The 27968-nt window shown below is 31.0% G+C and overlaps 2 protein-coding genes across 3 annotated transcripts in view; one reads left to right on the top strand and one right to left on the bottom strand.

Moving 5' to 3' along the window:
* Positions 1 to 1264: 1264 nt before the first annotated feature.
* On the top strand, positions 1265 to 10528 carry LOC126736755 (uncharacterized). Its single transcript, XM_050441287.1, has 5 exons — positions 1265 to 1483; positions 1612 to 2022; positions 9761 to 10047; positions 10101 to 10254; positions 10315 to 10528. The coding sequence occupies exons 2-5, from the start codon at positions 1640 to 1642 to the stop codon at positions 10373 to 10375; spliced, it is 885 nt and encodes a 294-aa protein (XP_050297244.1). The 5' UTR covers positions 1265 to 1483; positions 1612 to 1639; the 3' UTR covers positions 10376 to 10528.
* An 8703-nt stretch (positions 10529 to 19231) lies between these two features.
* LOC126736291 (nucleolar protein dao-5-like) overlaps positions 19232 to 27968 on the bottom strand; it is a 58287-nt gene continuing 49550 nt past the window's right edge. For both annotated transcript variants that reach the window (XM_050440576.1, XM_050440577.1), the window contains exons 13-14: positions 26890 to 27271; positions 19232 to 19890 (exon numbers count right to left, since the gene is read on the bottom strand). In XM_050440576.1, the coding sequence (XP_050296533.1) occupies positions 19740 to 19890; positions 26890 to 27271 (533 nt within the window). In that variant the 3' untranslated portion in view covers positions 19232 to 19739. The remainder of the gene's footprint in view (positions 19891 to 26889; positions 27272 to 27968) is intronic.

Here is a 27968-nt window from a genome sequence, read left to right as displayed (position 1 = left end):
GAGGATTTGATTGTCCGGATTTCGCAATAAGATTAGCAATTAAAACCAGGGTGCAGGTGGCTTAGTAATCCGGTTAAGAGGAGCATGTAGGTCTAAAAGGGTTATTATATTAATATTTCAAAAACCAGTTCTACTGTTAATCTTTCATACCATAGATGTTGTATAATTGTTGTTTATATTATGCCACCCATGAAGCAAATTCGATCGTTAAGTTGCTATACAGATATAGAGGCCTCAAAACTACCAAACAAAAGTTCGGTATGAAAGGTAGATTAATGATTTGTACACAGCCTACCACAACATTCTGAGTAAGTCAAATATTCATATTTGACCAAAGTTGTTCAAGTTGCAACAATCCTAATTCTGGTCTTCAGATAAAAAGCTAATACTCCTCTATCTCTATTCATAATAAGCATTTTAAAAATCATTGGTAAGAGGAAACCGAATTCCTTAATTCTCAAATCTATCTTTCTAACTAAAAATACAATGTTCTGTTTAATCCTGGAAAATAACCTAAATTTTACTTCTACTGCGCTACTGAACTCTACATAAAAATATCTAATTATAGTAGATTTTTTTTTAAACTTATACAAGGCTATGATATTAAAAGTAAGCTGTTTTAGTGTCACATTTCATCTCAAAAATAAAAGCCAAGGTTGCTAATGTGCCTTATAACATTAAAAGCTTGTTGAGAAAAAGTTTGTGAAAATAGCAAAGTTCCATTTGTACTACTGGGGAAAAATCGTGTACCTAATTGTAACCATAAATTACTCTATGATTAATTAGTGTTAAAACGAAAATTGAATAGGGTCACAGTGTTAATTTTAGCCAGCTTGATGTATTTTAGAAGTTATTTAAAAAAAAGATTTCAGCCCCTTTTGTCCTTCAGCGCATCATAGGAAAGCTCTACAAGCAAAAACTTTGTTAAAATTTTGCAACGTATCCAAATCCTAGAGATTCTCCAAATATTAACTGTCAGCAAATTATAATACATTAGAAAATATTATTACAACGTAACGTACGATCTAGTCGGGTACGATCCTGTCCAAAACAACAATTTCCTTTTCAGACAGCATTTTACTTTTCCCTGCGTCTTTAAAAGTAATTTAATACGAAAAACCGTACTGACCTTAACCTATTGCAAAATATGCTGCGGAAATAATTATGCTAATAGTTTATTTTGACCCAGTAATTATCACATCACACGCAAATAAAAGAAACTATATACGTTGATTTTCGGATTAATACCTTTGTCACATACGTCCGCATTTCTTTCTATAGAACCTTATGAATAATTAAATTTCTTTTGTAAAGTTTAAGAGTAATTATTTACAGGGGGCATACGAAATATAAAATTGAACCTTTAAAATGACAATTTCTTACTTTTTTAGATGTTTATATTTAATCAATGAGCAATTTTCTTAAATTATTAAAACTTTCTAGAGCCATAACAATACAGCCGCAGATCTATTCCAATACTTAGGTAAGTAATATTTTATGAATCACCTCGTAACGTAATTTTTTGAACACCGCATGAATACTAAAGCCAGAGAAAAGCAGAGACCTAGATGATCGATTAAACTATACAACTTATTTTTTTTTTTGCTTTAGTTTTTCTTGGCTTATCACGCGGTGAGCAATGCGGTGGTTACTTTTGCTATTTTTCGGCACTTTAGCCATAGCCGAAAATGTCCACAAAGTTTCTTCCAGTGATTCATATTTGGATGCCTATCAGGAGACTAAAACTAATGCCAAGGTAACCAAAGCACAAAAAAAGAGCGATGGAGTATATCCAGTTTATTCCGGAAACGCTCAGTATTTTGGACCATCTGATTCGTTTCAACCTAATTATGGACCTCTGCCAAGTAGTTATGGATCTCCTTCAAACCATTATGGACCACCTATTGATAATTATGGACCATCTATTGATAATTATGGACCGCCAAGTCCACAGTATGGACCTCCGGTACCTAATTATGGACCAGGTCCTGCCTATGGGTCTTTTGCTGAACCGGCTCCTCAGTAAGTTTTAAAATGAATAAATATAAAGATAGAGAAATGTTCATGGTCAAATGTTTGACACTGATATTTTTTGAATAAACCAGAAGTGTTTTAGCTTTCTAAATATATATTTTATATATATTCAGAAGAGCGAATGTCATATTTACGTCACTATCTGGGGCAAATGGAAAAAGAGATTGGCTTTATTGGATTAAGCATTGGATCAATATTCTTTTAAAATTTAATTTTTTGTTTATCGTTGTTATATCTGCAGGTTTTAATACCCTCTCATTATCATGAATACAGTATTATTGTCCATAATTAAAAAGTCAAAAAGCAACATACATTTTATTCAAATTTTATATTTAATAATTTTTTTTGTTAATTTTCCTAGCAAATCGTGACTCTTTTTAAGAATATTTTCATGAAATAAGTCAAAACAGTATTTGTTACCTAATACTTTTATAAAAGGACGTTTCTTATACCAAAAATTAAATTAGGGTAAAAAAACTTCTTTAACAAAAAAGTGTAGGGAGCAAAATTCTATATAAATTATCTCACACGTAACAGAAAATAGAGGGCGCCAAAATAACTGAAAATGATTTTGTTTGCATCTTAAAATTTTTATTAAATAGCGTCATTTCATTGGTTTTTGTCTATGTTAAGCAAAAGCTTGCCTAGCCTTTCAACATTAGTTTTTACAGGTATTAGTTTTAATTGCATTTTGCCATTAACCATCCTACATGATAACAATTTATTATTCACTAATAATAATTAAAAAAGTAGAACACATTGAATAGAAGTCGAGTGTCACTTCATTTGTTATCTTTAAAATATTTTCGCAATTAGAATATTCCTTGAAGTCGCATGTCTTATCAAAACCTTATTAATCGTTAATTTTTAGGATTACTATAATTTTGTGATCTTACTATAATTTTGTGATCTTACTCAAACTTCCTTTAAACCTTGATTTTAATGAAAGCAGTATCAGCAGATCTCATAAAGATACAATTTTGGTATAATATTAAAGTTATCTTTTTACACCTGCAGCTCCATGTACCTCGGTATTACTTTTTCTATTTCAAGTTGACCTGAATACTATACCATTGTGCTTACTCCAATAAAGTGGTTTTATGTATTGACTACTCCTAGAAAACTAAGTTGAAAAGCACATTGCATTTATGTCATACTTTTTTTTTGTCGGCTAAGCAAATTCTTAATGAACACCGGTAGTTCTTGAACCCCCGGTAGTGTGAGACTACGTAACCGGTTACTCACTAACTTCCCCGCTGGATGGTACAACTTGGATCCCTGCACTGCGGTTTGGTTTATTGCAGTCCTATTGTGCCCATAGTCAGACTTACTTTCATTGACTTTTTATCGCAAAAACAGTGTATTATGCACTTCTAGGCTGATATACGGTATCAATAAGCACAAATCAATTCTAACCTTCTAAGAATTTTCCGAAATACTCTTCTACGTATTGGCAGAATATGCAGGAAAAAGTTTAATATTCGCCCTCAGCATATGATACGTAAAGGTTCAGTAAATGTCAAAATTAATCAACAAGATATTAAATCATTAAAATTAATCAATCTCTCTGTTCTCTTAAATAGTAACACATTCATCTTTTAAGACTCTTTTTAATGGTGGCCAACTAAGAATACGAGGTACTGTATCTCGGAACATACTCATCGCAGACGCTAATTACTTAATTGCTTATTAGTAAAACGGCCAAGAGAAAAATCTAGAAAATATTTTGAAGTTTCTAAAATGACCGCTAGGGAGCGTAATTGCGATCTTGAATCTAAAAAAGTAAAGTTTTTGTTAAAATTTCGCTATATACAAAAAACGCTAAACAAAAAAATACTTGATCTTTAAAGTAGAGAACAATCTGAAACTTTTATCTTCGACAGTTTTTGTTGTATCTCTGATAATAAAGTTGTGAAGGGTATTCAAAGGTTTCCATAGAAAATACTTCCTTGAAATGGCTTAGTCGAGTTTAACATAATTGTGTTCTTTGAAACGAGCCATTCATGGGCTTTAACTGTTTTAGTATTCGAAATTTTGTAAGTAAAAAAAAAATTAAATGCTTTGGTATGAGAAGGTTTTTTTTCATGAAAAGGTAGCTAAATGTTGCCCAAACAGGCTTGCTAAAACCGCATCTCGATATCTTATTCCTAACCTAAAATTTAGGCCAAAGAAAATTTTACGAATGTTGAATGTGAATAATAATTTTTCTTGAATTTTCTTTTATCTTAATTTGTAGCCCTGGTTTTTCATATCTTCTCTGGTCGTAGGTTGGCTCTGAAACATGATGTCCTTTATTCGACCCCATAAATAAAAATCAAGGCAAGTTAAATCTGGTGATCGTCGAGGCCATGGAAAGAGACTTCTAATCTCTTCTTCTCTTCCAATCCATCGCTGTTGAAAAACTGCATTAATGTGCTCTCGCACAGCAATAGCAGTGTGCGGGGCAACCATCTAACTGCAAAAACATGTTTTGCCGTAATTCCAAATGGTACATTTGCCAGCAACAACGCCAATTGATTGGTCAAAAGGTTAAGACAGGCGTTGCCATTGTTATTTTTAAGAAGGAAAATAGCGAGCAGTGGCACCATCTGTAAACATCACCAACTTTCGCCAAGATGGAAACTTATTCAAAAGCTTTCGAGTACATATTCCAAGAATTCTAAAGACCTTATTAGTGAATTTGGCCACTCCGAAAGTTCTTTATAATGTTGCTTTGCTTAAAATAGATATACAGAGCAGCTCTTAATTGTATCTCTCCCCTCTTATCTTTTGAATGCGTTTATATAAAAATTTGAAATTTGGCACACATCATTAGCAACCTAAATACTACTTTTTGGTCCCTAGCTCATTTTGCAAAACTTCAATTGTCAATGTCAAAAAACAAAAAAAGGACAAAAAAAAACAAAAAATCTACACACAACAACACAATTATATTCTAGGGTCAAAAAGCATTCAGTGGGAGCGTTCAAATGATGTATCGCATGATCCTCCTTTCTCTTTAATTTTATTTTTTAAAATGATTATTTTGAAAAATAAAAATCGCCATTTTGAAGTTTTGCCAAATGAGCTTAGGCCCAAAAAGTAGTATTTAAGTTGCTAATATTTTGTGCCAAATATCAAATTTTTATATAAATGCATTCAAAAGATAAAAGAGTGTGCTGTGATATACTGTGCTGTACTAGTTAGTTCTTTTGTAATTTCTCAAATTACAAGGAAGAAAGGTCGAAAGGAGGTGAAAAAAGGTCGATTGGCAACCTAGACGTTGCTGTATCAAAAATTAACATTGAATAGACATTATCAAAGCAACATGATGATCAACATAATTTCTCGGAGGCTTATACAACGTTAAATAAATGTTGCGTGCAGGCGTGAATTTTTAAAAGAAAACTTAATTTATTTTCAGATAGCAAATGATATTTAAAAACATAATTCATATAGTCACAATGTATATACATAAGATTGGATTCATTGGAGTGGAGTGACTAAATTACATCCAAATTTTCTATACTCCAACTGAGACTTACAGTAGTGCAGGCGTGCTTCAATATAGAACGGAATGGTGATGAGTCAAAATTGAAACATTTTGTTTAAGTAGATCATCTGACATCAACAACACATTTATTCAACGTTGAATTGAGATCAACGTAAAATATGACGTTGATTCAACAAAAAAAAATATCGTTGTCTCAATTATGACATTATGCCGTCTCATCAACGTTAATTCAATTGGTGTTAAAAATGTAAATCAACTTCCGAAACAAAAAGTTTCGGAAATTCAACGTTTATTCCACTACAACTTGCTGCCTGGGAATAGCACTGTCTTCAAATCTTTCTCTGCAATTCCCGAAAAAAAGTTAATAACGTTTGATGCATCATCAAAGTGTTACACATTTCATCGTCGCTTTTCGATACTCATTTGCCAAGATGGCAAAAAACATCTTTCAGCAAATATTATGAAGACCTTTAAAGAAGATAAAACTGATTTATACAATTATAGCCAAAATTTCTGATCTCAAACTTTTCCGAAAGTGCAATTCTTATTTAATTCCATTAGATTGTTGTCTGTTTTTTTTTAATTACTTATATCACTTTTTGTAAAAAGTTTAAATTCATCACAGTTCGTGAATCTCCTATAGATTATTCTAAGCAAAGAAAAGAACCATTGAAAATTATAGTAATAATAATATTTGTATTGCTTTAACGGATATTATACAGGGTGTGCCGTTGATCATGTCACAAACTTCTAGGGCAGATAGAAAACGTCAAAAGAAAAACAAAAGTTCATATAAACATGGGTCCGGAAAAGCTTCCTCAGGGAGCTAGAGCTCTTTGAAAATAACCTTTAAAAACTAGTTTTTTTTAATAGCTCCGGAACTACTTTAGCTACCGCAACCAATTTTGGGAGGTAAATTATTGTTAGTACGTTTATTCTTTTGAAACTACTAAATAAAAAAAAAATTTACCAGGGGCTTCAGAATCAGGGGGGTATTTGGTAAATTTAGGCCCATTTCTTTAAGACTTTAATTTCTGCCCGTTTGGGCATTAGATTATGATGTTCCTATGCTTTTTACATAAAAAGGTGTGCTCTTAGTAAAAGTCGCTAAATGGTAAATATCACCGTTTTTGTGAAAATTGACGAAAAGCAAGTTATGAGATACAAAAATGAATTACCTACTATTATTAATAAACAATAAAAAAAAATCTGGCGTAAATAAAAAATAAATGTTTAAAAAAAGTTAAGGTAGCCACTTTATTAAATTGGTACTCAAATGAATTAACTGTCACTTTAATTACCTGGAGGCATAAAATGTTTAAATGATTTTAAGTGTAATAAAAAAACAACAAATTAACAATTTTAGAAACGTAAACAAAATTTATTAAAGATTGGTATTACAAAAATAAACTTAAAATATTAATTGCTCAAAATGCCGGCCGCCACGATCGATACATTTATTGTATCTACGCACCATATTAAGGTTGACGTGGTTAAAAATATCAGGCGTGGTTTGGATTACTTCAGCAGCTGCGGAAATTCTGGCCACCAGGTCTTCTTCTGACTCGACTGGAGTTTCATATACGAGACTTTTCATATGCCTCCAAAGAAAAAATCTAAGGGTGTCAAATCTAGTGAGCGCGCTGGCCAGGTGACAGGGCCTCCGCGGCCAATCCAGCGCCTTCCAAAATTTTCATTTATAAACTCGAGGATAATAAGTGAAAAATGAGCTGGCGCTCCATCGTGTTGTAGACATAAGTTCTGTAGTATATTTAGGGGCAGATCATCTAATAGTTCTGGCAGTACATTTCTTAAGAAATTTAAATAAATATTTCCCGTTAAACGAGGAGGCAACATAATTGGACCAATTAAGCGTTGTCCGAAAACTTATGTTGATAGCTCCTAAAATGAATACCATAAGGGTTTTCCTCACTCCACACATGATTATTCTTAGAATTAAAAATGCCTTCTTTTGTAAATAAAGCCTCGTCAGTAAAAAGGACATATTTTGGAAATTGAGGTTCTTCTGTACACCGGTCAAGAAACCACTGGCAAAAATTCACGCGGGGCATAAAATCATTGGGTCCTAATGATTGCACCTTTTGCAGGTGGTAGGGCCGAAGAAGCTGTTCATTAACAACATTTCATACCCTAACATGATTTACATGCATCGCATCAGCTACTGCTCGAGTACTTACTGATGGGTTATCTTCAAATCGCTGAAGCACTTCTTCCTCAAAATCCGGGATTCGGATGTTCCTTTGCAAGCCATTATCTTGGCGATTTATTTTAACGGAGCCAGTCTCCCTGAGCCGTTGATTGACCCTTTCAAAAAGTGTGTGAGCTGGGATTCGCCTTTCGGGAAACCGCTCTTCATATAGTCGAGAAGCAGCTCTACCATTACATTACATCGAACTTCCCCATAAATTAAAAGCATATCGACGTATTCAGAAAAAAGTGTAATCTTCCATTACTTAACCGTAATAAAAAGGGAATTAATATCATGTAAAAAATACTGACAGTGACAAATTTAAAAAAACACTGACAGTGGCAATGAATTAGCATTATTATTATTATTAAAATAATTAATTCAGGTGCTGTATCTTAGTTTGGTTTTAGTCAATTTCCACAAAAACGGTGATATTTACCGACTTTTACTAAGAGCACCTTTTTTATGTAAAAAGCATAGGAACATCATAATCTAATGCCCAAACGGGCAGAAATTAAATTCTTAAAGAAATGGGCCTAAATTAACCAAATACCCCCCTGATTCTGAAGCCCCTGGTAAATATTTTTTTTATTTAGTAGGTTCAAAAGAATAAACGTACTAACACTAATTTACCTCCCAAAATTGGTTGCGGTAGCTAAAGTAGTTCCGGAGCTATTAAAAAAAAACTAGTTTTTAAAGGTTATTTTCAAAAAGCTCTAGCTCTCTGAGGAAGCTTTTCCGGACCCATGTTTATATGAACTTTTGTTTTTCTTTTGACGTTTTCTATCTGCCCTAGAAGTTTGTAACATGATCAACGGAACACCCTGTATATTAATAATAATAAAACTTACATATATTAACTTTGTAAGTTATGATACATAGTCAATGGAGTAGAAAACTATACACCTTTTAATATAAAAATATCTCTTAATAAATCTTAAAATCAATATGCACATTGTTAATTTATTAAAAAAAAAACTTCTTACCAATAAAGTTCAGAGAATTACATAAGGTTAAAGAATTTAATCACATAAGGGAAAAGTACTAAGTACAGGCTACTTGAGGATAAAGTCGAACTACAAATAAAATTTTCTGTGTGTTCAACTAAATATCAAAATAAATATGTATAACAGTTCCCTTGAAAGCAAAGCAAGTATATACCATGTGTTCGCCTAAATATGTCTTATTTGTCGACCACGCGCCCAAAATCATTAGCATATGGGTATACATGATTAGGGGAGATAGTAACGAACCAAATGCATTACACCTAAATAATGTAGTTAAAGATCCCTTCGCGTCATTATTATAAACACTATATACAGGCTTTTCACCCCTTTCTGTGAGTATCTTTTCACCTTTTGGACATAATGGAATCGCCGTTTCTGCACAGTTACAGATTCTCATGAAATCATTTATGTCAAAGTTGTTAAGTGTAATTTAATTTACATCAGCTCTTAAATCAGGAAGATTTTGTAGTACTCTGCGGCAAAAATTCAGGGCACCTATTGAAAAAGAAAACATTCATACCAATATCGGACTGGTTTACCATTTGGAACGAAACGTCCTCTTTTCAGACCCTGGTTCTGTGCAGTTTGAAATCCATATCACTAAGTGACTTTCTTCGTCAATATTAAGAATTTCTTGTCTTCCTCTCCATAAATATTTTTACAGTTATTTCGTCTGTCAATATCGATTTTTGAACCCTAGATTTTACTGGCAGTTCGGAACGATATTCCACTATTAACTGCTATTGCGTTCATGGCATCTAACCAGTATTGACTCCATTTTAATTTTTTTTTCCGTTTTTTTGCCTTGTGCTTGGCACATTTAGCCACGTGTTCCCATTTTAATTTTTAAAATTATTATTAATTTATACGATTTGATTCACTCATAGTCCCTATAAAATAACTACTGCATGCCAATTTAGGATATGATCGATATAGCTGGAACATCTAACTTATAAGCTAAATTTCATTTAGCAAATAAATAGAATAATTTTTTTCAAACCTACCTTTTTTTACTAGATATGGCCCACCAATCTACGGTCCACCAGCCCAAAACTTACAAGTATTTTATGGTGTGCCTCATGCTATGATTAGCATCTGGGATAAGCTCTGGGAAAAGATTAAGTGGAAACTAGACCTATTAACCATCGGCAAAATTATTTTAAAATTAATTATTTTCAAGAAGATTGTTAACTTTATTGCCATTATCTTTTTGCTTCTGTTTATTCCTTCTCTTAAGCACAAGAAGGGATTCTTCAGTACCGAGAATGATGAGGCAGAAAGGGGAATTCAAAATACTGGAAATGGTAAGTAATTTTGCTTAACTTTTTAATATTTAATAATAAAGTTTATTTTTCAGTAATAGATGAAAGACTACAAAATATAGCATCGTTTGTAAGCCAATCTATTGAAAAGTACTCGACACTAGAAAGCCAGGATGCTGATTGTAGTACTGTTTACTGTAGAATCCAAAGAGATCTCAAGAATATTAAAAATGAAACTACATATAACAGGTAATAGTAATCAATAAATATATATTTCTCGAATGACGTAAAACATTAAATCAATTTTAGGTTAGTCGAGCTTTATGCAAGAGATTTTGAGAGCAGCCAAAAGAAAAGTGCCAAAGTTTGATGCAAACAAACTTCTTGTAGTTTTAAATTTATTTATTTTATTAGGATTAGATATTAAATTATTAAAGGAAAGACAGGCTGTACAGAATAAATAGAGTTATTATGATTTAAAATCCAAGGGGATGTTTTGCGAAATAAATAAATAAAAAATGTAGCCTTCATTTTCAACTCTCAACTAGTTAGAAGGAATTAAGTATCAAAAGGAAAAAAATATATACACAAGTATCAGTTAAAACTAATTTGACGTTCACAATGCAATATGTTTTACATAGAAAAATAAATATTTTAAAGCTTATCACAAAATAGTTTTCATGTCCAACTACTTATATTGCAACTACATATTACACCTAAGTTATGCGTATACATATATTATAGTTACAAGCACAGTTGTTTTAAATTTACGTCTAAATGCTTGCATTGAGATTACAAAATAACCCAATATTTTCTAATTATAAAACTTAAAATGCTAAAATAGTGCTGTTCTCAGGCCTAATTTTTCGGCTGTTGTTTCAATATTTTCCATAAAAAATCACAATAAAATTACAACTCTCGCCCTTTTCTGCAAATTAAGCCGACCAATCTCCGATAATTGGGATAACCTCCAAGTTACATATGGAAAATAAATATGACAAATACAGAAATTTTGTATTTTTTTACTTTTCTGCGATGTGAACATTGCATTACAGTTTACTTTAGACTTTGGTTTATAGGTTTATATAATTTCAGGACATACATTAGGTTTGTATAATTTCAGGACATACATAAAAATACATGTCATCCCTCGTCAGGTACCCAACATTTCTTAATTTAAAAATTGTTCGTTTCTGTTAAAGTCCCATGGAAAAAAGGCCATGGAATTCAGTTAATCTATTTGACCAATTTGGAAGCGTAAACTATCAATTATTACGCCCAAATTTTTATACTCCCCACACTTAACTGAAAATTTCCATTAGTTCATCCTTAGTTCTCCGAAATATATGGCGACTGATTAGGATACATTTCTTACTCCATTTTAATGTGGGTATTTAAATATAGCTTCCAAACAACTATTAATTTATCTTCCTAATATTATTTGACTTTTTGAAAGCAGTATACAACTACTTATTGCTCAGTATATCAATACACGTTGAAATCCTTTACTATAGTAGCTAAGTTTACTGTGAAAATAGTAAGCAATAACAGGTCTGCAAGGTCCTAAAATTAACCCTTACCGAATTCCAGTTCCTAAGGCCAGAGTAACAGATATAACTTTATTCATTGGAACACTTTGAGTCAGATACTTCTGAATCATTTGAACTATCTTATCTTTAATAAGGCTTTACTGTAATATAAAAGTATTATACTCAATACTCAAATATTTATTTCTCTAGACTCATACAAATAAGTATCGGATAATGTCAAAAAATAAAACTATAAGACCTAAACATGCAATTTTTAAAAGGCCTTAAGGAAAAATAATAAAAAATCTACAATTAACTAAAAACTAAGAATATAAGAAAACTAGAGCTTTTAACAAACAAACAAATGTGAATTATGGGACTAAAGACGAGACGCCGCAATTTAAATATTCTGTTACCGTATAAAAGGAATTTTTAATTAAAATTCTTTTTAATGAAGCTTTGAAATTATTAACCTTCTCAATTTTTTTTATTTTAATGGGAAGATTATTGTATAATTTAATTGGTAAAACCACTGGGCTGTTTGCCACTTTGGTTAATTTATGTTTGGGTAAATCCAAATTTAAGTTAACCCTGAGTTCATAGTGGGTACCTCTGTAGAAAGAATAGTCAGACAGGTTACGCTTTATATGCATGACCGAGTTGAAAATAAATAGGCAAGGAAATGGCATAATTCTCAAGTCTGGAAAGAGTGTTCTACAAGAAAATGTATAAAACTTAAATAAAATAGTTCTATTTTTTTTCTGGGCTGTAAGAAGAGTTACCCCAACACATTATGCCATATGACAAACATAACTGGACATAACCATAGTAATAAAGGAGTATCATGCCAATATCGATTTTATTACCAAAACTACCCCGGTTGAACCTCTAGATAGTTCTTCTAAGTCACCACTCGACGTTGATATAACAATATCATCTGCAAACGCCGCTATATGGTTGCCAGGAAATTTGTCCAAGATGCTATCAAAAAATATAACAAATAACAGTGGCCCCAAAATGCTACACTATGGGACACCACTAATAACTGGTAGGGACTCAGACGCAATTGAGACATTTCCATTCTTAAATATCGTTTTTTGATATCTACCCGTTAGGCACGATTTAATTCATTTATGGGCAAGACCACGTATACTACAGTCATTTAATCTATCCAACATTAGGTTAATATTTATTACATCAAACGCCCTTTTTAAATAAAAAATAGGCTTACACATTTATCGTTTAATTCCAAATTAGACACGACATATGAATATAGGGACAAAATTGCATCTTGTGTAGAGCGACTCGTCCTGAACTCAAACTGGTATTTACTAAAAAAAATTTAGAAAAGACTCCAAAGGTTTAGAGAAATGCTTTTCAAAAACTTTCGAAAACACCGATAAGAGTGAAATTGCTCGATAATTGGATATCAGATGTTATCACCTTCTTTATGGAGAGGGACAACAAGAGAGTTCTTCGGAGCAGATGGAAATGACCCCTCCTGCAATGACAGATTAACAAGATATGTAATCGATGTCACCAAAAATTCAAGGACGTCTGCTGTCCTCGAGATATTATTAGACTTAGCAAAATTTCATTATAATAGGTACGTTTGGCTATTTTGGTTTTTAAAAAATGTTGTTTTTTTAATATATTTTTTCGAATCTTTTTATTATGTGTGTTATGACCTTCATTAATCAAATCTTCTGTCATCCACGACCTGCGGGTGTTGGGCTTTTAGGATAGCATCTTTCCAGAGAAAAGGAATCATATACAGCAAACTGAAAAGTGTTAAAAAAAAATTCAAACTTAGAATCTAAGGAGGATCCATTCCATCTATCATCTCCATCTATCACATCCATCCACAAAAAAATTAATTCCAATTTAGATTTGACAACATAGAATAAAATTTTTTGTTATATTCCCGTGTAAAGAACCTTTTTTCATAAAAAGATGATATATTATTAGGCAGTAAGGGCACTGAAATAAGCTGCATGAAGTGATCATAAAGATCGCAGTGTACAACGCGAGCGCAAATGTCATCGTTATTATATAGGTAAATATATTGTCAATAGTAGATTTCAATTCTTGAATGCTCAATAATAGTTTTATGCGACCCAAAACTCGAGAAAACATTTAAAACTTTCAAGGAGTTTTTACATGACGAATCTTCAAAATGTACATTAAAGTCAACACGTATAACCGCCAAAGTAGAGCTTAATAACTTCATTTAATAATCCTTGAGATCCTTGCGAACATAAATTGCATCTCTCATATCAAAGCGTAAAAATTACCTTCAATACAAAGTAAATTTATATCTATATAAAAAGTTTGAGATTTATTTGAATTACACCAGGTTTCTGAAATACAAACTACATGAGGAAGATTTACTGAATTTAGGACAATTTCAAGCTCTAATACTTTAGTTCGTAAACTTCGAATGTTAATATGACAAACTAATAGGCGATTTTTGTCGCTATTATTTTAGAATTAACGTATTTCTTTGGTGCGATGCATCCCTAGAAAAAGGTGCCTCCCTATTTCGAGTAGAACTAATCTTTGGAAAACGATATCTATTAATACAAGCTCCAGCAGGCCAAAATGATGGGGCTGGTAAACCTGATTAACACAGTGTAATGGAAATGATGCAATAAAAGATATTCCCCTCTCCGTTTTATTCAATTCTTTAAATTTAAAAGCTATCTCAGGTGCTGTAACTTTTAGTAGGTTTGCTAGTCCCTCTGCAGATGCACTTGGATGAAGCCGATATACATGTAGATACCGAAGTTTAGGCATTGATTGAACATCGGAGGAGAACATTAATTACCACGATGAGCTTACGGCGTCGTCGAATGGTAGACGGTGAAATAAATTTACCCGTATTACCTAGATCCTTATACGACGATGTTATCAATAGTTATTAGTTCTTAATAATACTTAACCAAAAAGTGGATTGAAACACCTAAAATTAATCTACCAGTTAAAAATGTAAGGTACGTATTTAGGAACACTATACGAGCATAATTATTTCCAGTATCATCCAATTCACACCTGCTTTAATTTAAATTAATGATTAGGTCCAAGTTAAATTTTCATATTTGCGCAAATCGATCCTGTTCAATAAGAATACATTTCTTTCAACGACTGATAAAAAAATATCTCTGGGGCAATTCACCTTTTGCCTTGGTAAACATTTATTTGATTTGGTTCTACAAATTTGATCAAAATAGACTTTTTGTGGCGTTTTTGGGCTTGAAACTCGAATATGCATATGCTATTATTTACCAAAATGTTGCCCAATCCTCATTAAGAGCCTGATGATATTGCTCACATTTTAGAAAGGAATTTTCAGTGGCTGTCTCAAACAGATAAAAAATTAACAAAGAAATACTATATCTCTAGTATTTGCCTCTCTTGATTCTATTTTAAATAAGAACTGTTAAGAAAAAATAATACAATAATAAATTTAAGATAAAAGTGGAGGTACAGACACAGTATCTTAAGTGCGATTCGATCAGTGCAAAATAAGTAGTTCTTGAGTTTTTTTGGTAGTGACACAACGATTACGCTATAACAGCCTAAAGTGTTTTTTATTGAAAGACTTTAAATGACAGATAAATTTAAATTTGTAATATATGTTTAAACAAGGATATTTGGAACCTTAAGCAGCCTTTTATTTTTTTCATATTTTTTTTTTTTTTTATAAAAGGTAAATACAAAATTTACAGCATCACAAAAACGACAAAGGTTACATGTTTCGCTTGACTAGAGCATCATCAGACCTAAATAATAATTAAAATAATGTAACCCGAAAAAAGGAAAATTCAACAAAAACTTAACATAACATACACAAAACACCTAACATATAAATAAACAAAGCTTACAATAAAGTGGCACTAGGTGGCCATCAAATTCAAACCTTTCATTAACACAGGACAGGTCTAAGCTTTTAAAAGCTTTACTAATTTCCATTGTCTCCAACAAGTCTAATTTTTTACTTATTGCACTGATGAAGTATTTTTATATTTTGGCTGTCAGGAAAATTATGTTTGGAGTCGAGGAGGTGATTAGTAAAAGCCCATCTGGTGACTGTGATATCGGTATTTTTAAATTTATTATATTGGGCCTTGTCTTCACTAATCCTAGTAGAAATCTTCCTACTAGACTGGCCGACGTACACTGCAGGGCACTCTTTACACTTAATCTCATAAACTCCCGGAGAAGATAGTGGGAGTAGTTTATCTTTAGTTTTAATTAGATGTCTTTTTAATGTATTATTGGTTTTAAAAGCTGGGGTTATGCCAAAGGGAGAAAAAAAGCGGGATAGTTGTGACAAAATTGGTCCAAAATAAGTAAACGACCTAAAAGTTTTGATATAGTTTGTTTGTTATCTGGTAAAATTAAATGATAATTTATACTTGTTCACGAATTAAAATTTCTTAACAACAATTAAAATTGATTAAATCTTCCTACTAGAACCGACCGATGGCTGTGGAGGCTGAAAATGCTCTACAGTCAACGGATACATTAAATAAAAACATTTTAAGAGCAAGAATAATTTCCTTTTTAAATCAAAATTGTTTCCTTAACAATAAATAAAGAATAAGTAAAAACAACAACTATTAAGATCAATAAAAAAGAAAATGAGGGACAACGATATAGTTTTCATAAAAGCCGATAAGGAATCATGCTTACTTGCCTTAAAAAGGGACGATTACATAAATAAAGTAATGGATTTTCTAAACACAGATGACTTTGAAAAGGTCGACAGAGATCCGACAGGTCCATTCTTTAATAAATTTAAAAAAAAAGTCTTAGACATGACCTTGGTAACCTTAGAATATTTCAATTCCACAAAACAAAAACTATATCCCATGAACCCTAAAACAACTCTATTATATGGGTCGTCAAAAGTCCATAAAACTAGCATGCCAATTAGATCTGTGGTTTCCTTTGTTGACTCCCCTTGTTACCAGTTATCATCTTGGCTTAATAACGTTCTTAGAAATGTCTCAAACTTCAAAGCGCCATATTCTGTAACAAATTCAGTGAATTTTGCCAAAAGCTTTCAGAACGTTCACGTTCCAGATAGCTTATATCGCTAGACGTGAAAAATTTATTTCCAAGCATTCCACCCGCTGATTGTCTGGTCTTAGTCAAAGATCTTCTCAGGGAAACTTGATTCACTCTTGGTGGAAAATCTACTTTTGCTCCTTTCTACTGTGTTAGATCAAAATTCTTGCTGAATCAAATTCTGGCTCTTGTTTATCGCAATTTCTTAGTGAAGGATTTCTTAGTAACTTAGATACAAAAAAAATAATGAGCACTAATTTTAAAAATAACATCATCTTTTATAAACGGTATCTGGATGATATATGTATGATTTGGAATGGAAGTGAGGTAGAGCTTACAAATTTCTATAATTATGATAACTCTCTTCATCAACAGATAATATTATACAATATAATTCAACATCACCGTCCTCACATAAATTTGCTGCTTTCCATTCTTTGTTTTACAGACTTTTTAACATCCCACTTTCTCGTCAAGCTTTTAAAAAAGAATTCCTTACCATTAAACAATTAGCAGTCAGTTACTTTTCCCTCTTAAACCTATATATAAAATGTATTTTCAGTATGTGAACAAGTATAAATTATCATTTAATTTTTCAGACAACAAACAAACTATATCAAAACTTTTAGGTCATTTACTTATTTTGGACCAATTTCGCCACAACTATCCCGCTTTTTTTCTCCCTTTGGCATAACCCCAGCTTTTAAAACCAATAATACATTAAAAAGACATCTAATATCTAATTAAAACTCAAGATAAACTACCCCCACTCTCATCTCCGGGAGTTTATGAGATTAGGTGTAAAGAGTGCTCTGCAGTGTACGTCGGCCAGTCTGGTAGGAAGATTTCTACTAGGATTAGTGAACACAAGGCCCGATATAAAAAATTTAAAAATACCGATATCACAGTCATCAGATCGGATATTGCTAATCACCTCCTCGACTCCAAACATAATTTTCCTGACAGCCAAAATATAAAAATACTTCATCAGTGCAATAAAAGTAAAAAACTAGACTTGTTGGAGACAATGGAAATTAGTAAAGCTTTTAAAAGCCCAGATCTGTCCTGTGTTAATGAAAGGTTTGAATTTGATGGCCACCTAGTTTTTAATAACCTTAAATAGTTCTAGACTCAAATGATGGTTAGATTTCTGAAATGTATAAGGTGATTTGATTGTTTAGCTGAGTTTGTACATAGATACTGCCACTTTATCGTAAGCTTTGTTTATTTATATGTTAGGTGTTTTGTGTATATTATGGTAAGTTTTTGTTGAATTTTCCTTTTTTCGGGTTACATCATTTTAATTATTATTTAGGTCTGATGATGCTCTAGTCAAGCGAAACATGTGACCTTTGTCGTTTTATTAAATGTATTTGTGATGCTGTAGATTTTGTGTTTTTACCTTTTTTAAAAGTGTATGATCAGCATCTTTGGGATAATGGATGAATTTTTCGAGTTTAAAATTTAGTGTCAATGACAAATTACCAGGTTTATCTCTCAGTTTCACCATTTAAGGTTAAGAAAGCTGATTTGCATCACATTAATGTTCATCTTTTTAAAGTCCACAATTTTGGTTGTAGTAAAAAAACATTATGCGTATATTTGGCTTTTGGATATGTTAGATAGAGTGAGAAGTAATGAATTAGGTAGGTGAGTCAGTTGAATCACCTACTTTGTACTGATTTGGCTCCATATTGGCAAACTTAAAGCAAAAAGAAGAACACTCTCTGTTAAAGCAGGAATTAAGAGCATATGCCAAATCAAAAACGATAATTGATAAATTAATAAATCTTATTTTTTATGCATCGCGGCTTACAATTACAATAGGTACTTTAAAAAACTGTATTTTAGGATTTAAAGCTACACCAGAAAAATTCCCTAGATTCGTCTCAATGTTCCACATCCTGATTGAAAATTCCAAATTCTGAAAAAAATCATTAAGCAAACTGACCTCTTCTGCTAAAGATCCAGTGAGATTTATAATCTGTTAGAGACTTAAAGGTTCTATAGTTTTTAAACCTTTCGCATTAAAAGATATAAGAAAAATGTTAAGAAGTTATCAAGTTTGATACTCATTTTAACTACTTTTACAGAGCTGCAAAATCTTTATTAGTTTCTGAATCACAGGGTGGTTGCAAATAACAAAAACTATTGATATAAAAAATTCATAAAATACATTTAAATTAGAAGTATTCTACACTCTAGCATTCTAACGAGAAATTAAAGCTGTATACCTAAACTTATCCAAGTTTCGGAAATAGCTTAAATAAATACCATAAGAATTGGAGGAGGGTATAACAGATATCGCTTATAAATCAACCCTTTGCAGCAACCATTTACATAAGCAACTAAGTCATTAAAAACCTTTAATTTTTGGATTTTAGACATTTTTTTATACTTTTAATGATTCAACAACAAATAGTTATTTAGTCTCCTGTTCCTATACATAAAAAAATTAAAAACAAGTGTGTAAAGCTTTAAAATTATTACTATATTAAATTTTTAGAGAAAATTTCAAATAAACTTACTATGTCAACAATTTATTACATATTCTTTTTAATTTAGGACCCACTTCTTTTAATTCACCTACATATGAAAAAGATCGAGAAAAGAAAAGACGTAAATCACTTAAATAAACAAATGTATTAACATAATACAAAGATTTGCTATGATTTGAGGAAAAATCGAAGCAAATGTTTTGCTAAAATCATTAAAAATAAAAAAGTGATGTTTAAACTTAATAAAATAGCTTGATAAAGTTATTACACTTTACATATTTAAGGGTAGAATTAAATAGAAACTTACTTTTCAACAATTTATTATCCTATAGTTTTGAATTTAGACCTACTTTAGGCTTAATTTAATTTTACTTATGAAGAAGATATGTAAATAATTTTAAAGCACAAATATACAGTGTGTCCTAAGAACCTATGCTCTAACTTAACCTATATACATTTTTGGCAAACAACAACTTTTCTGAACTTTAAAACAAAAAATACAATTATTACAAATAACAATATGGCGAATCGACACTATTGGCACTAAACAATTACTCTTACACTCATTTATTTTATAAATTAAACATAATTTTCTCAGTCAGGTACCTTAAGCACATAAAGGGCTAATAAGACCTTAAGTCTTGTCAGTAGGACCGTGAAGTTTGTTCAAAATTGTCTTTATATTCTTATCATTTAAAGACAAAAAAGGGATTTGGGTACCTTTCATCCTTTTCGCAGAAGAGGTTGAGCTACTGCTGTCAGAGCGATGTTTTCTCTTTTTTGCACTGTAAAAGAATGAAAAAATGTAAGTTAAGTTTAGAGGCAAAATCGTGATTAAAATTTAAATTTTTAGAGGTTATTCAGAAAAAAATCTATGTTACAGAAAAAATATGTCAAATTCCAAATTACCCAATATCCGTTTAGTGTAAATATGTAAATCAGAGAATTATTATTCTAGTTGACGCAAAATGTTTTAAATAGAGTTGCAAAATCTTTCTTAGTTTCTGAATTACAGAGTGATTGTAATTTGTTCAATTTCAATCTAAGATGTCAAGAATATTTTTATATGATGCATTTTCATTGTTGCATTCATAGGTCACCTTAATCCATTTTTTTTTCTAATGGAACGATAGCACGGTAGCATAATGAAATAAAAAATTATATTACAAAAAGTGATACTATACAATGTAAATTTAAATTATCTTTTTATGTAAAAATGTTCGATTTGAAAATATTCGACATTTAATTTTTTAAAAAATCAAATAATTTTAAGGTTAGGTGTCAAAAATTACCAAGCGAAGAATCATTAATCGTAGAATATCATTTATTATCAAAACTAGCAATAATATACTCAGGGTCTTGTTTAAAATAAGAAAGCATAACATTAAAATAAGAAATCTGATCAATTTCCGGTAGAGTCGGATTCCAAAGCTTCCCTATGACCACTTGCTGCGGGAGTATAATTTTTTAAGACCTGATGATGCAGAAAATATACGAAATTTTACAAAATGGTAAATGGTTTTAATTTTTTCTGGCTTTACTTTTTTTTAAATCCCTAGTAAAACATTTTTGGGGCAATGATAGTTCTATTGGCATACTTTAGGAGCCATTAAACGATAAGGAGCCAAAAACTTAATAATAACAAAAGTATATATTTTTTTTATAATTCAACTTGAAATAAACAGCCAATTATTCTGTTAATTTATATTGAGCACTATAGCACCTATTTAGTTAAAATTCTACTAAAACAAGCCTACTAAATATTGATAAATAAATAATAATTTTCTTTATCTTCAAACTTTAAAGCTTCTTTATTAATTTTTGAACGCAGTTTCCGTCAGTTGTTTTTAAAAGAAATGTTTAAACCCAAATATGGTAAATAAAGGTATAATCCGAAAGTCGTAGCGATAGATATCAAATCAACTTCGTTTAATCAGTAAGAAAAATCAAATCGTTTAATCAGTAACAAAAATGTGTTTAAATTCAATTTCAATAAAGAAATGATAAACAACTTGTACCGTAAATGTATTTCTAGTCTAACCAACTTATGTCAATACAAAGTCGAAAAAAATATAATGCACATAAAAACTGAATGGAAGTTGCCAACTAATTATAATATAAGCAGAAAGAGATGTCGGTGCCCTTCATCCCTTCATAACAACAAAAATTGGTTTACGTGAAAAAAACATTAAACATATTAATGTTTTATTTTTTAAGATGTTTTTTTAAACATCTTGACGTTAGCAAACTTATTTTATAAAGTAGTTCTTTTGGCATATTTCAGGTATCAAATATGCAAACAATTATTTACTTATCTCTAGAACCCCAGTACACAAAATATATGAACACTGTCTATTGTACTCTATGTCCTTTTCTTATTTGTCTAAGTAGCTAGCTAAACTTCTAGAATAACACCTACTTTTTTAGTCACTCTAAAAACCTCCAAAGAAAAAATCTAGAGAAGTTCAAAATCAAATCTGGAGACCACCAGACATTTCTCTGGAAACCGTATTCTATTTTGAGTTCCGTAGCAGCATGGTCATTAACCTGATTTTCCAATTTGTTGAAGGAAGACTATATCACATTTGCCAAAATACACTTTCCCTGTTAAATATTCTTTCAGAAAAAATAGCCCGATAATTTCGAATTCATAAATTCAATACATCCAAATTGAGTAATGCCTTCCCGTATGGATTTTCATTATTCCAATATCTACAATCTAGTAATGAGTAGTGAGATATCTGATGAAAGTCTTTTGTGACTTGATGTGACCATGTTTTCACCGTATTTCTTCGTTCGCTTCATGCAAAATTTGCAATTTGTAAGGAAAAAATTATTCTTTTATAAAACTTTATGCACAGAATAATTATTTGTCAACTTTAGGAGAAATTGTTTGAGTTGATTTAAATCTTATTTAACAGATCGAGTTCAATCTTTAAATCAAATTGGTGTGACGCTAGCATATTAACCTTTAATATGTCTAGAAGTGATCTTTTAAACTTTAAATATAGTGTCAAAAATATATTAATAGGGGAGAGTTACTGTGTAGCAGATTTAAATGAATGCAGATGCTTGGGACGCTTTATTAACAGCAAATTGAAGTTTGAAACCCTTATTATTCGAAGATCTTCTAGTTTTTATGCCGTTCGCATTGTGAGAAACGAGGTTGGTATTGCACTGGCAAGAGATCTGTATTTCGTTCTTGCAGAATCACATCTCAGATCTGAAATATGCTTCTGGGGTTGTTGTTTGGGGCTGTGTTTATCTGGCAAAAAAGAGCAGTGCCACATATTTATGATTTCTCTCCGAGACAATTCTATTGCTCATACTTTTAAAAAAATAAAATTTTTATATTGCCATGAATTTTTATTATGGAATATGTTTGCTTAATGCATAGAAAGTATAGCTCAATGATCTTCTATCCAGACAGAATATATACTCGGTCTTGTAATTAACTTGTGATGTGATTAACCTGCCAATCCCCCACTCCACTTTGACAACGAAGTCTGTGATTTATGATAGTAAAACTGTTCAACCATCTACCAATTGGCATTAGGCAAATTAAACACTATAGAAAATTTAAAGCTAACGTTAAAAAAATAATTGCTAATTAACTATGGATTTTATGGTGTGGACGAATATCTCGCAACACCAATTTTAACGAAAACTATTATTATTTTATTATTGCTGGTATTGTATGCATATAATATTATTTTATTAATTTAACGTTAAATTATACAGTGCGGCTCTTAATTGTCCCTCCCCCCACTTATCTTTTGAATGCGTCTATATAAAAATTCGAAATTTGGCACACATTAGCAACCTAAATACTACTCTTTTGTCCCTAGCTCATTATGCAAAACTTCAAAATGGCGTTCCGCTGCCATTAAAATTTTAAAAATATTAAATAGAAAGAGGAGTCATGCGATCGTTTGAATATTAAGTCATTACTTCTACCCATAGCAAAATGGCAGCCTTTCAAAATCTTATTTTTCGAATTTTTATTTTCTTTACTACATCTGTTCAGTAGCCAGTACTTTGTTTCTAGAGTTTGTATCTTTTTTCAATGTCACATTATTATCATAAAAGTTTCTGTTCTACACAAAAACTTATTTGGTTTACCAATACCTTTAAAAGCGAATAATACCGAAAGGAGAGAATATTTTTGCTATTTCGTTCAGTGCAATTTTATTTGGACCTTGATTTAATCAACAATGCCTGATATACGTCCTCTTTCTAAAAAAATTGAAATTATTTTCATTTACGGTGGAAATTGTAATGCAACGATACTTGTGTCAAATTTAAATTGTCCGTATGTATCACTACTTGTAGGTAAACAGCTAGGAGTCAAGGCATTATTTCTTATATATTTGTTCTTAATTTTTTTTAGCTTTATCAAAAACATTTAATGTTATAATAATAAAGCATATTTGATTTGATTTACCTTTGAAATAAACAACTGGAAACTGTCCCAGTATTTCAATCTATGCAGTGGTGTCGTTGCTAAAAGACAATTGCTAATTGACAGCTGGTTTATAAGTATTTTCAAACTTATTCTAAACCAGTTCCTTCCCATACTTATGCCCAACATCGATTCGTTCGATCGATTCAAATGAATAGTATATTCGCAAGTGTGGAATAAGGTAAATTCTATACGAATAGAGAGGTTTATTTCCCGAGCCTCCCCAAGAATAAGTGTTTGAATTTCTGCATATTATAGTATATTCTTTTTGTACGACTATCAATTAAGTTATGTTTAAAATCTTTTAATTTATACTTGAATTTATGACAGATTAGATAATTTATGAATTTATAATAGTTTACCTTTTAGGCTACAGATACCTTAATACCCGTATAAAAATGAAAACAGGATAATGATTTACTTTAATTTAAATTAATGTAATTTTTACGCATTTAGATGTTGCCACAGATATTCAATCCGAAACAAGGGCGAGAATGAATATTCTCGCATTAATTATAGAAGGTGTTTCTTTCGTAATAGCCGTATAAAAAATTATTTCTGTTTTTTTTGGGTAAAATATGCCCCATTTCAAAATCTCGATTCCGATTTGAAACTAACGATGTCAAAATGAAAATCCTAAAGATAATAATCAATTAGTTGATATATCAAAGTTAGCTGAAGGTGGGGATGATAAAATTCTATCAACTACAGCAGATGTTTGTATCAATTAAATTAAAAGGGTTGTACATGTAATGATGGTCATAACCTAGAAACTGAATATTCGGCCGGGTGTTCCAATATCGCTAATACATCATTGCTTGGGAATGTATTTACTTATTTAAATTGTTTTTAAATTTGTCAATTCCCAAATCCAGAGAGCACCTTTATTGATCTTTGCTTATCAAGTATAAAAAATGCCTCAACTGGTGTTGCGGGTGATGATTTATTACCGGTGAGGCTTACGACACTTTTCTTATGTTGCTCTTAATGTGCCATATAAAGAAAAGGATTTTAAGTATTCAAAATATTTTTTTGATTTTAAAAATGCTGACTTTTTATCTGGCTTTTAATAGTACAGCATCTGATATTGACATTGCAATTAATGAGTTTTATGAAATTGTGTATCTGGCTACTAAGTTTTCTGTATTTATAAAAACCTTTTACAACGGCGAGTCAGTTTCCTGTATGGGTTTCTCGGAAATTAAAAAACTTATTCATTCGTAAAAAAAATACCACAAAGAGTATAGAAAATTTTGGTGATGATAAAAATTATGGTGGGTATGTGACTTGTTCTGAGCGTAGAGAGCAGTGCGAAGTGGTGTGTGTTAAGTGAATGTTACAAGGAATATATCGGATTTACCGAAGATAATTTATTGGTCAACCCCAAGTTTTTCTAAAAGCATGTTACTAATGTAAGAAAGGGTAACGCTATTCCTAAACACATGTACTTTGATATTAAAACAAGTGAAGAGGGAAGTAATACAGTTGAATTGTTTGCCAAATACCTTTCTAGTGTTTACTCTAATATATCAAATCAAATGCCTGATTATTATGTCAATCTTATAAAGCAATTTAATGTAGACTGAATTAATATGTTTCGTACATGCGTTTAGTAAAATCCTTGATTTAAAATGCAACACTTAATTGATAGGTTCTACTTGTCAATCTATACCTGGATTGCTACTTAATGAATGAATAACACCTATATTGTTGTGACAAATTCATTTTTAGTTTTATTAGGCATTAAGGATTAAATTAAATATACCGAAAGGTATCGTTAAAGATTTAAGTTCAACGTGAATAAGTTTATTTTTTTCTTCTTTTCAATAATTAATCTTATGAGATAGTATTTTCTAATTTGGTATTTACTGTAATAGTAACGTAAGTAGGTAACTAATTAATGAGCAAGTTTCTACTCATCGAGTCTGTATTACCAACTCTACCCAAAATCTTAGATAAAATGGTAACAAAGGAAATGTAAAGCGAAATTATTAAAAATCAACATGGTTTTCAAGTAGGCCATTCTACAGTTACCAACCTCATATCTTATGAAGGCTGGCCTTGTGTGCTTTTGAAAAGGGTTTAGAGGTTGACACCATGTATACAGACTCTTCTCAAAAGCGTTTGATAGAATGAATTTTGCTCTTATACTTGCGAAGTTTGCACGTTTGGGTTTTGGCGAAAATAATAATTTCTTGGCTAGAGGGTTAATTGCGTAAGAGATTAGTAATGCTAAATAATTAGTAAGCTGCAGTGTATAAAACTGAATAATTGTTTGTCTAAATCTTTCCCTGTTCCCTTTGGCGGTCTTCAGAGATCTCATTTGGGTCCATGGCTCTTTAACCTGATTATTAATGATATTCCAATATTGATAAAAGATTTAACTTTTTTATTATTGGCCGATGATCTTAAATTGTTTTTAGCTATTAAATCCACTTGTCAATGTCAGTTATTGCAGAAGAACTTATATCATTAGCATTTTTGGATGGCACATTATACTTTGTACCACATGTAAAAAAATCCATAAAAAACGCATATATGTAGAATGGCCTTTTATTCGGTTAAACAAATACACAAATCACAACTCATAACTAATAAATCCATAATTTAAAATACATTAATGCGTCTAGCCATAATCGAGTCACGTCATAATCTCTCCTTGTCAATCACTTCTGCCAACCCAACAAAACGTAATAGCTGTCAACACATATGACGTTATATCTAAAGGCGCGAAATTCAAATTTTAAAATTAAATACTCGTATAGAAGTTTCTCATTTTAAGATTATACTATAAGTTTTTAACAAATTATTCCTTTAACTTTAAGTTTCTAAAATTAATGGGCATACTGACTATAAATCAATTGTATCGATGGACACGCTCGAGTTAAGACGACTAACAGCTTATTTATGTTTCATTTTTAAATTACCGAATGGAACTATTAATTGTAATTATTTATTGCGGTAGATTTAGCTTTCGTGCAAATAGAAAGACAAGACGTAAACAAGTTTTTTATGTTGATTTCTACAGAAGTACTTACGGCCATCATAGTTTAATTACCAGAATAGCCTACATATTTCCAACTATATATTAAAAAGTTCTCTCAAACATATAAATTTTTAATGTTATATTTTGCTATTTAAGTGCTTTTATTTTGTAAATTGGTTAAAACCGTTAATAAAGATTTAAAAAAAAGTAAAACCTTTCTAGTATATTAAGACCGATGTATTCTAAAGGAAGACAATTTCTAAGATTATTTGTTACCTGTGAAATTTAAGAGGGTAGCAACCAACAATAAAGCAATAAATCAAATTACATACTTACCAGCCTGGTTCAGCACTTTCCTCTAATTTGGGACTGGCGTTCTCGTTATCACTATCAGGTGGTAAGTCTCTTGCTTCAAACGAACTATTTCTTCTCGCATTTTTGCAAATGTCTATATCTCCATGTATTTCCCATAAAGTTGAATGCTCAGTCACCCGAGTTGTCACGATTTGGACCTGTCCTTCCTCAAGAGGTATAGCATTACTAATCTTTTTTTTTAAGAAGCTTAAATCATAGTCTTCGAACCGCTTTGTAGAGGGATTTGATTCATCGTATGCAATGTCGAATATGTGGTGTTGTTCTTCCATGGCACATGATGTGTCCCAGAAAGACAAGTCGTCATCACTCGGAGTAGGCGAAGATTGATTGTCGCGTGCAGAAGCTGAAATAAGAATTTTATTTATAGCTTTCGTCTTAACGCAACATTCAGGATAAAAAAGAAGTCAAGATTTTTTCAGTAAGCTTTGTAACTCCAATTATACTTCGTTCCTATAAACTTGCAAACATTATTTGTAATAGTTAAAATTTAACACCTGAAATAGATTTTATTAAAAACATATTAATACATAACAATTATCCAGAAGAATTTTTCGAAAATTGCTTTAAAAAGTTTGCTAATCCATGTATAAAATTCAATCACTTAATTTTTAATACAAATCTTATTTTACCATTTATTCCTGGTTTTTGTGATAAAATTTAAAAAAGGCTAAAAAATTTAATATAAGAACTATTTTTAAATCACAAAATACATTACAATATCTATTAACAAAAACTAAACCTCTTAATGAAAATGAATTAAATAAAAATATAATATATAAAATTCCTTGTAGTTGTGGTAAGTTTTACAAAGGTGAAACCTGTAAACCTTTACCAAAAAGAATTAATGAACATAAATGTTAATCAAAACACAATGATTTTTAAAATTAAAAATTACTCAACATGCATTTAACAATAATCATAGAATAAACTCGCATGCTTCCCCAATTTTAGCAAAGAAACCAATTTCAAAATTACGAAAAGTAAAAGTAAGTACATTTATAATGTCAACTAAAGATAAATGCATAGCTACTTATTCAGTT

The sequence above is a fragment of the Anthonomus grandis genome, chromosome 5 (assembly GCF_022605725.1).
Source record: "Anthonomus grandis grandis chromosome 5, icAntGran1.3, whole genome shotgun sequence".
In the NCBI taxonomy this organism is placed as follows: domain Eukaryota; kingdom Metazoa; phylum Arthropoda; class Insecta; order Coleoptera; family Curculionidae; genus Anthonomus; species Anthonomus grandis.
The sequence above is the reverse complement of the archived record's forward strand: the minus strand, read 5'-3'. Positions and strand labels throughout refer to the sequence as shown.

Coding starts and splice junctions, on each gene's coding strand:
- LOC126736755 (XM_050441287.1), top strand. CDS start 1,640: ATGCGGTGGTTACTTTTGCTATTTTTCGGCACTTTAGCCATAGCCGAA. Junction 2,023..9,760: donor TTTGCTGAACCGGCTCCTCA/GTAAGTTTTAAA, acceptor TTTTTTTACTAG/ATATGGCCCACCAATCTACG. Junction 10,255..10,314: donor AATGAAACTACATATAACAG/GTAATAGTAATC, acceptor AATCAATTTTAG/GTTAGTCGAGCTTTATGCAA.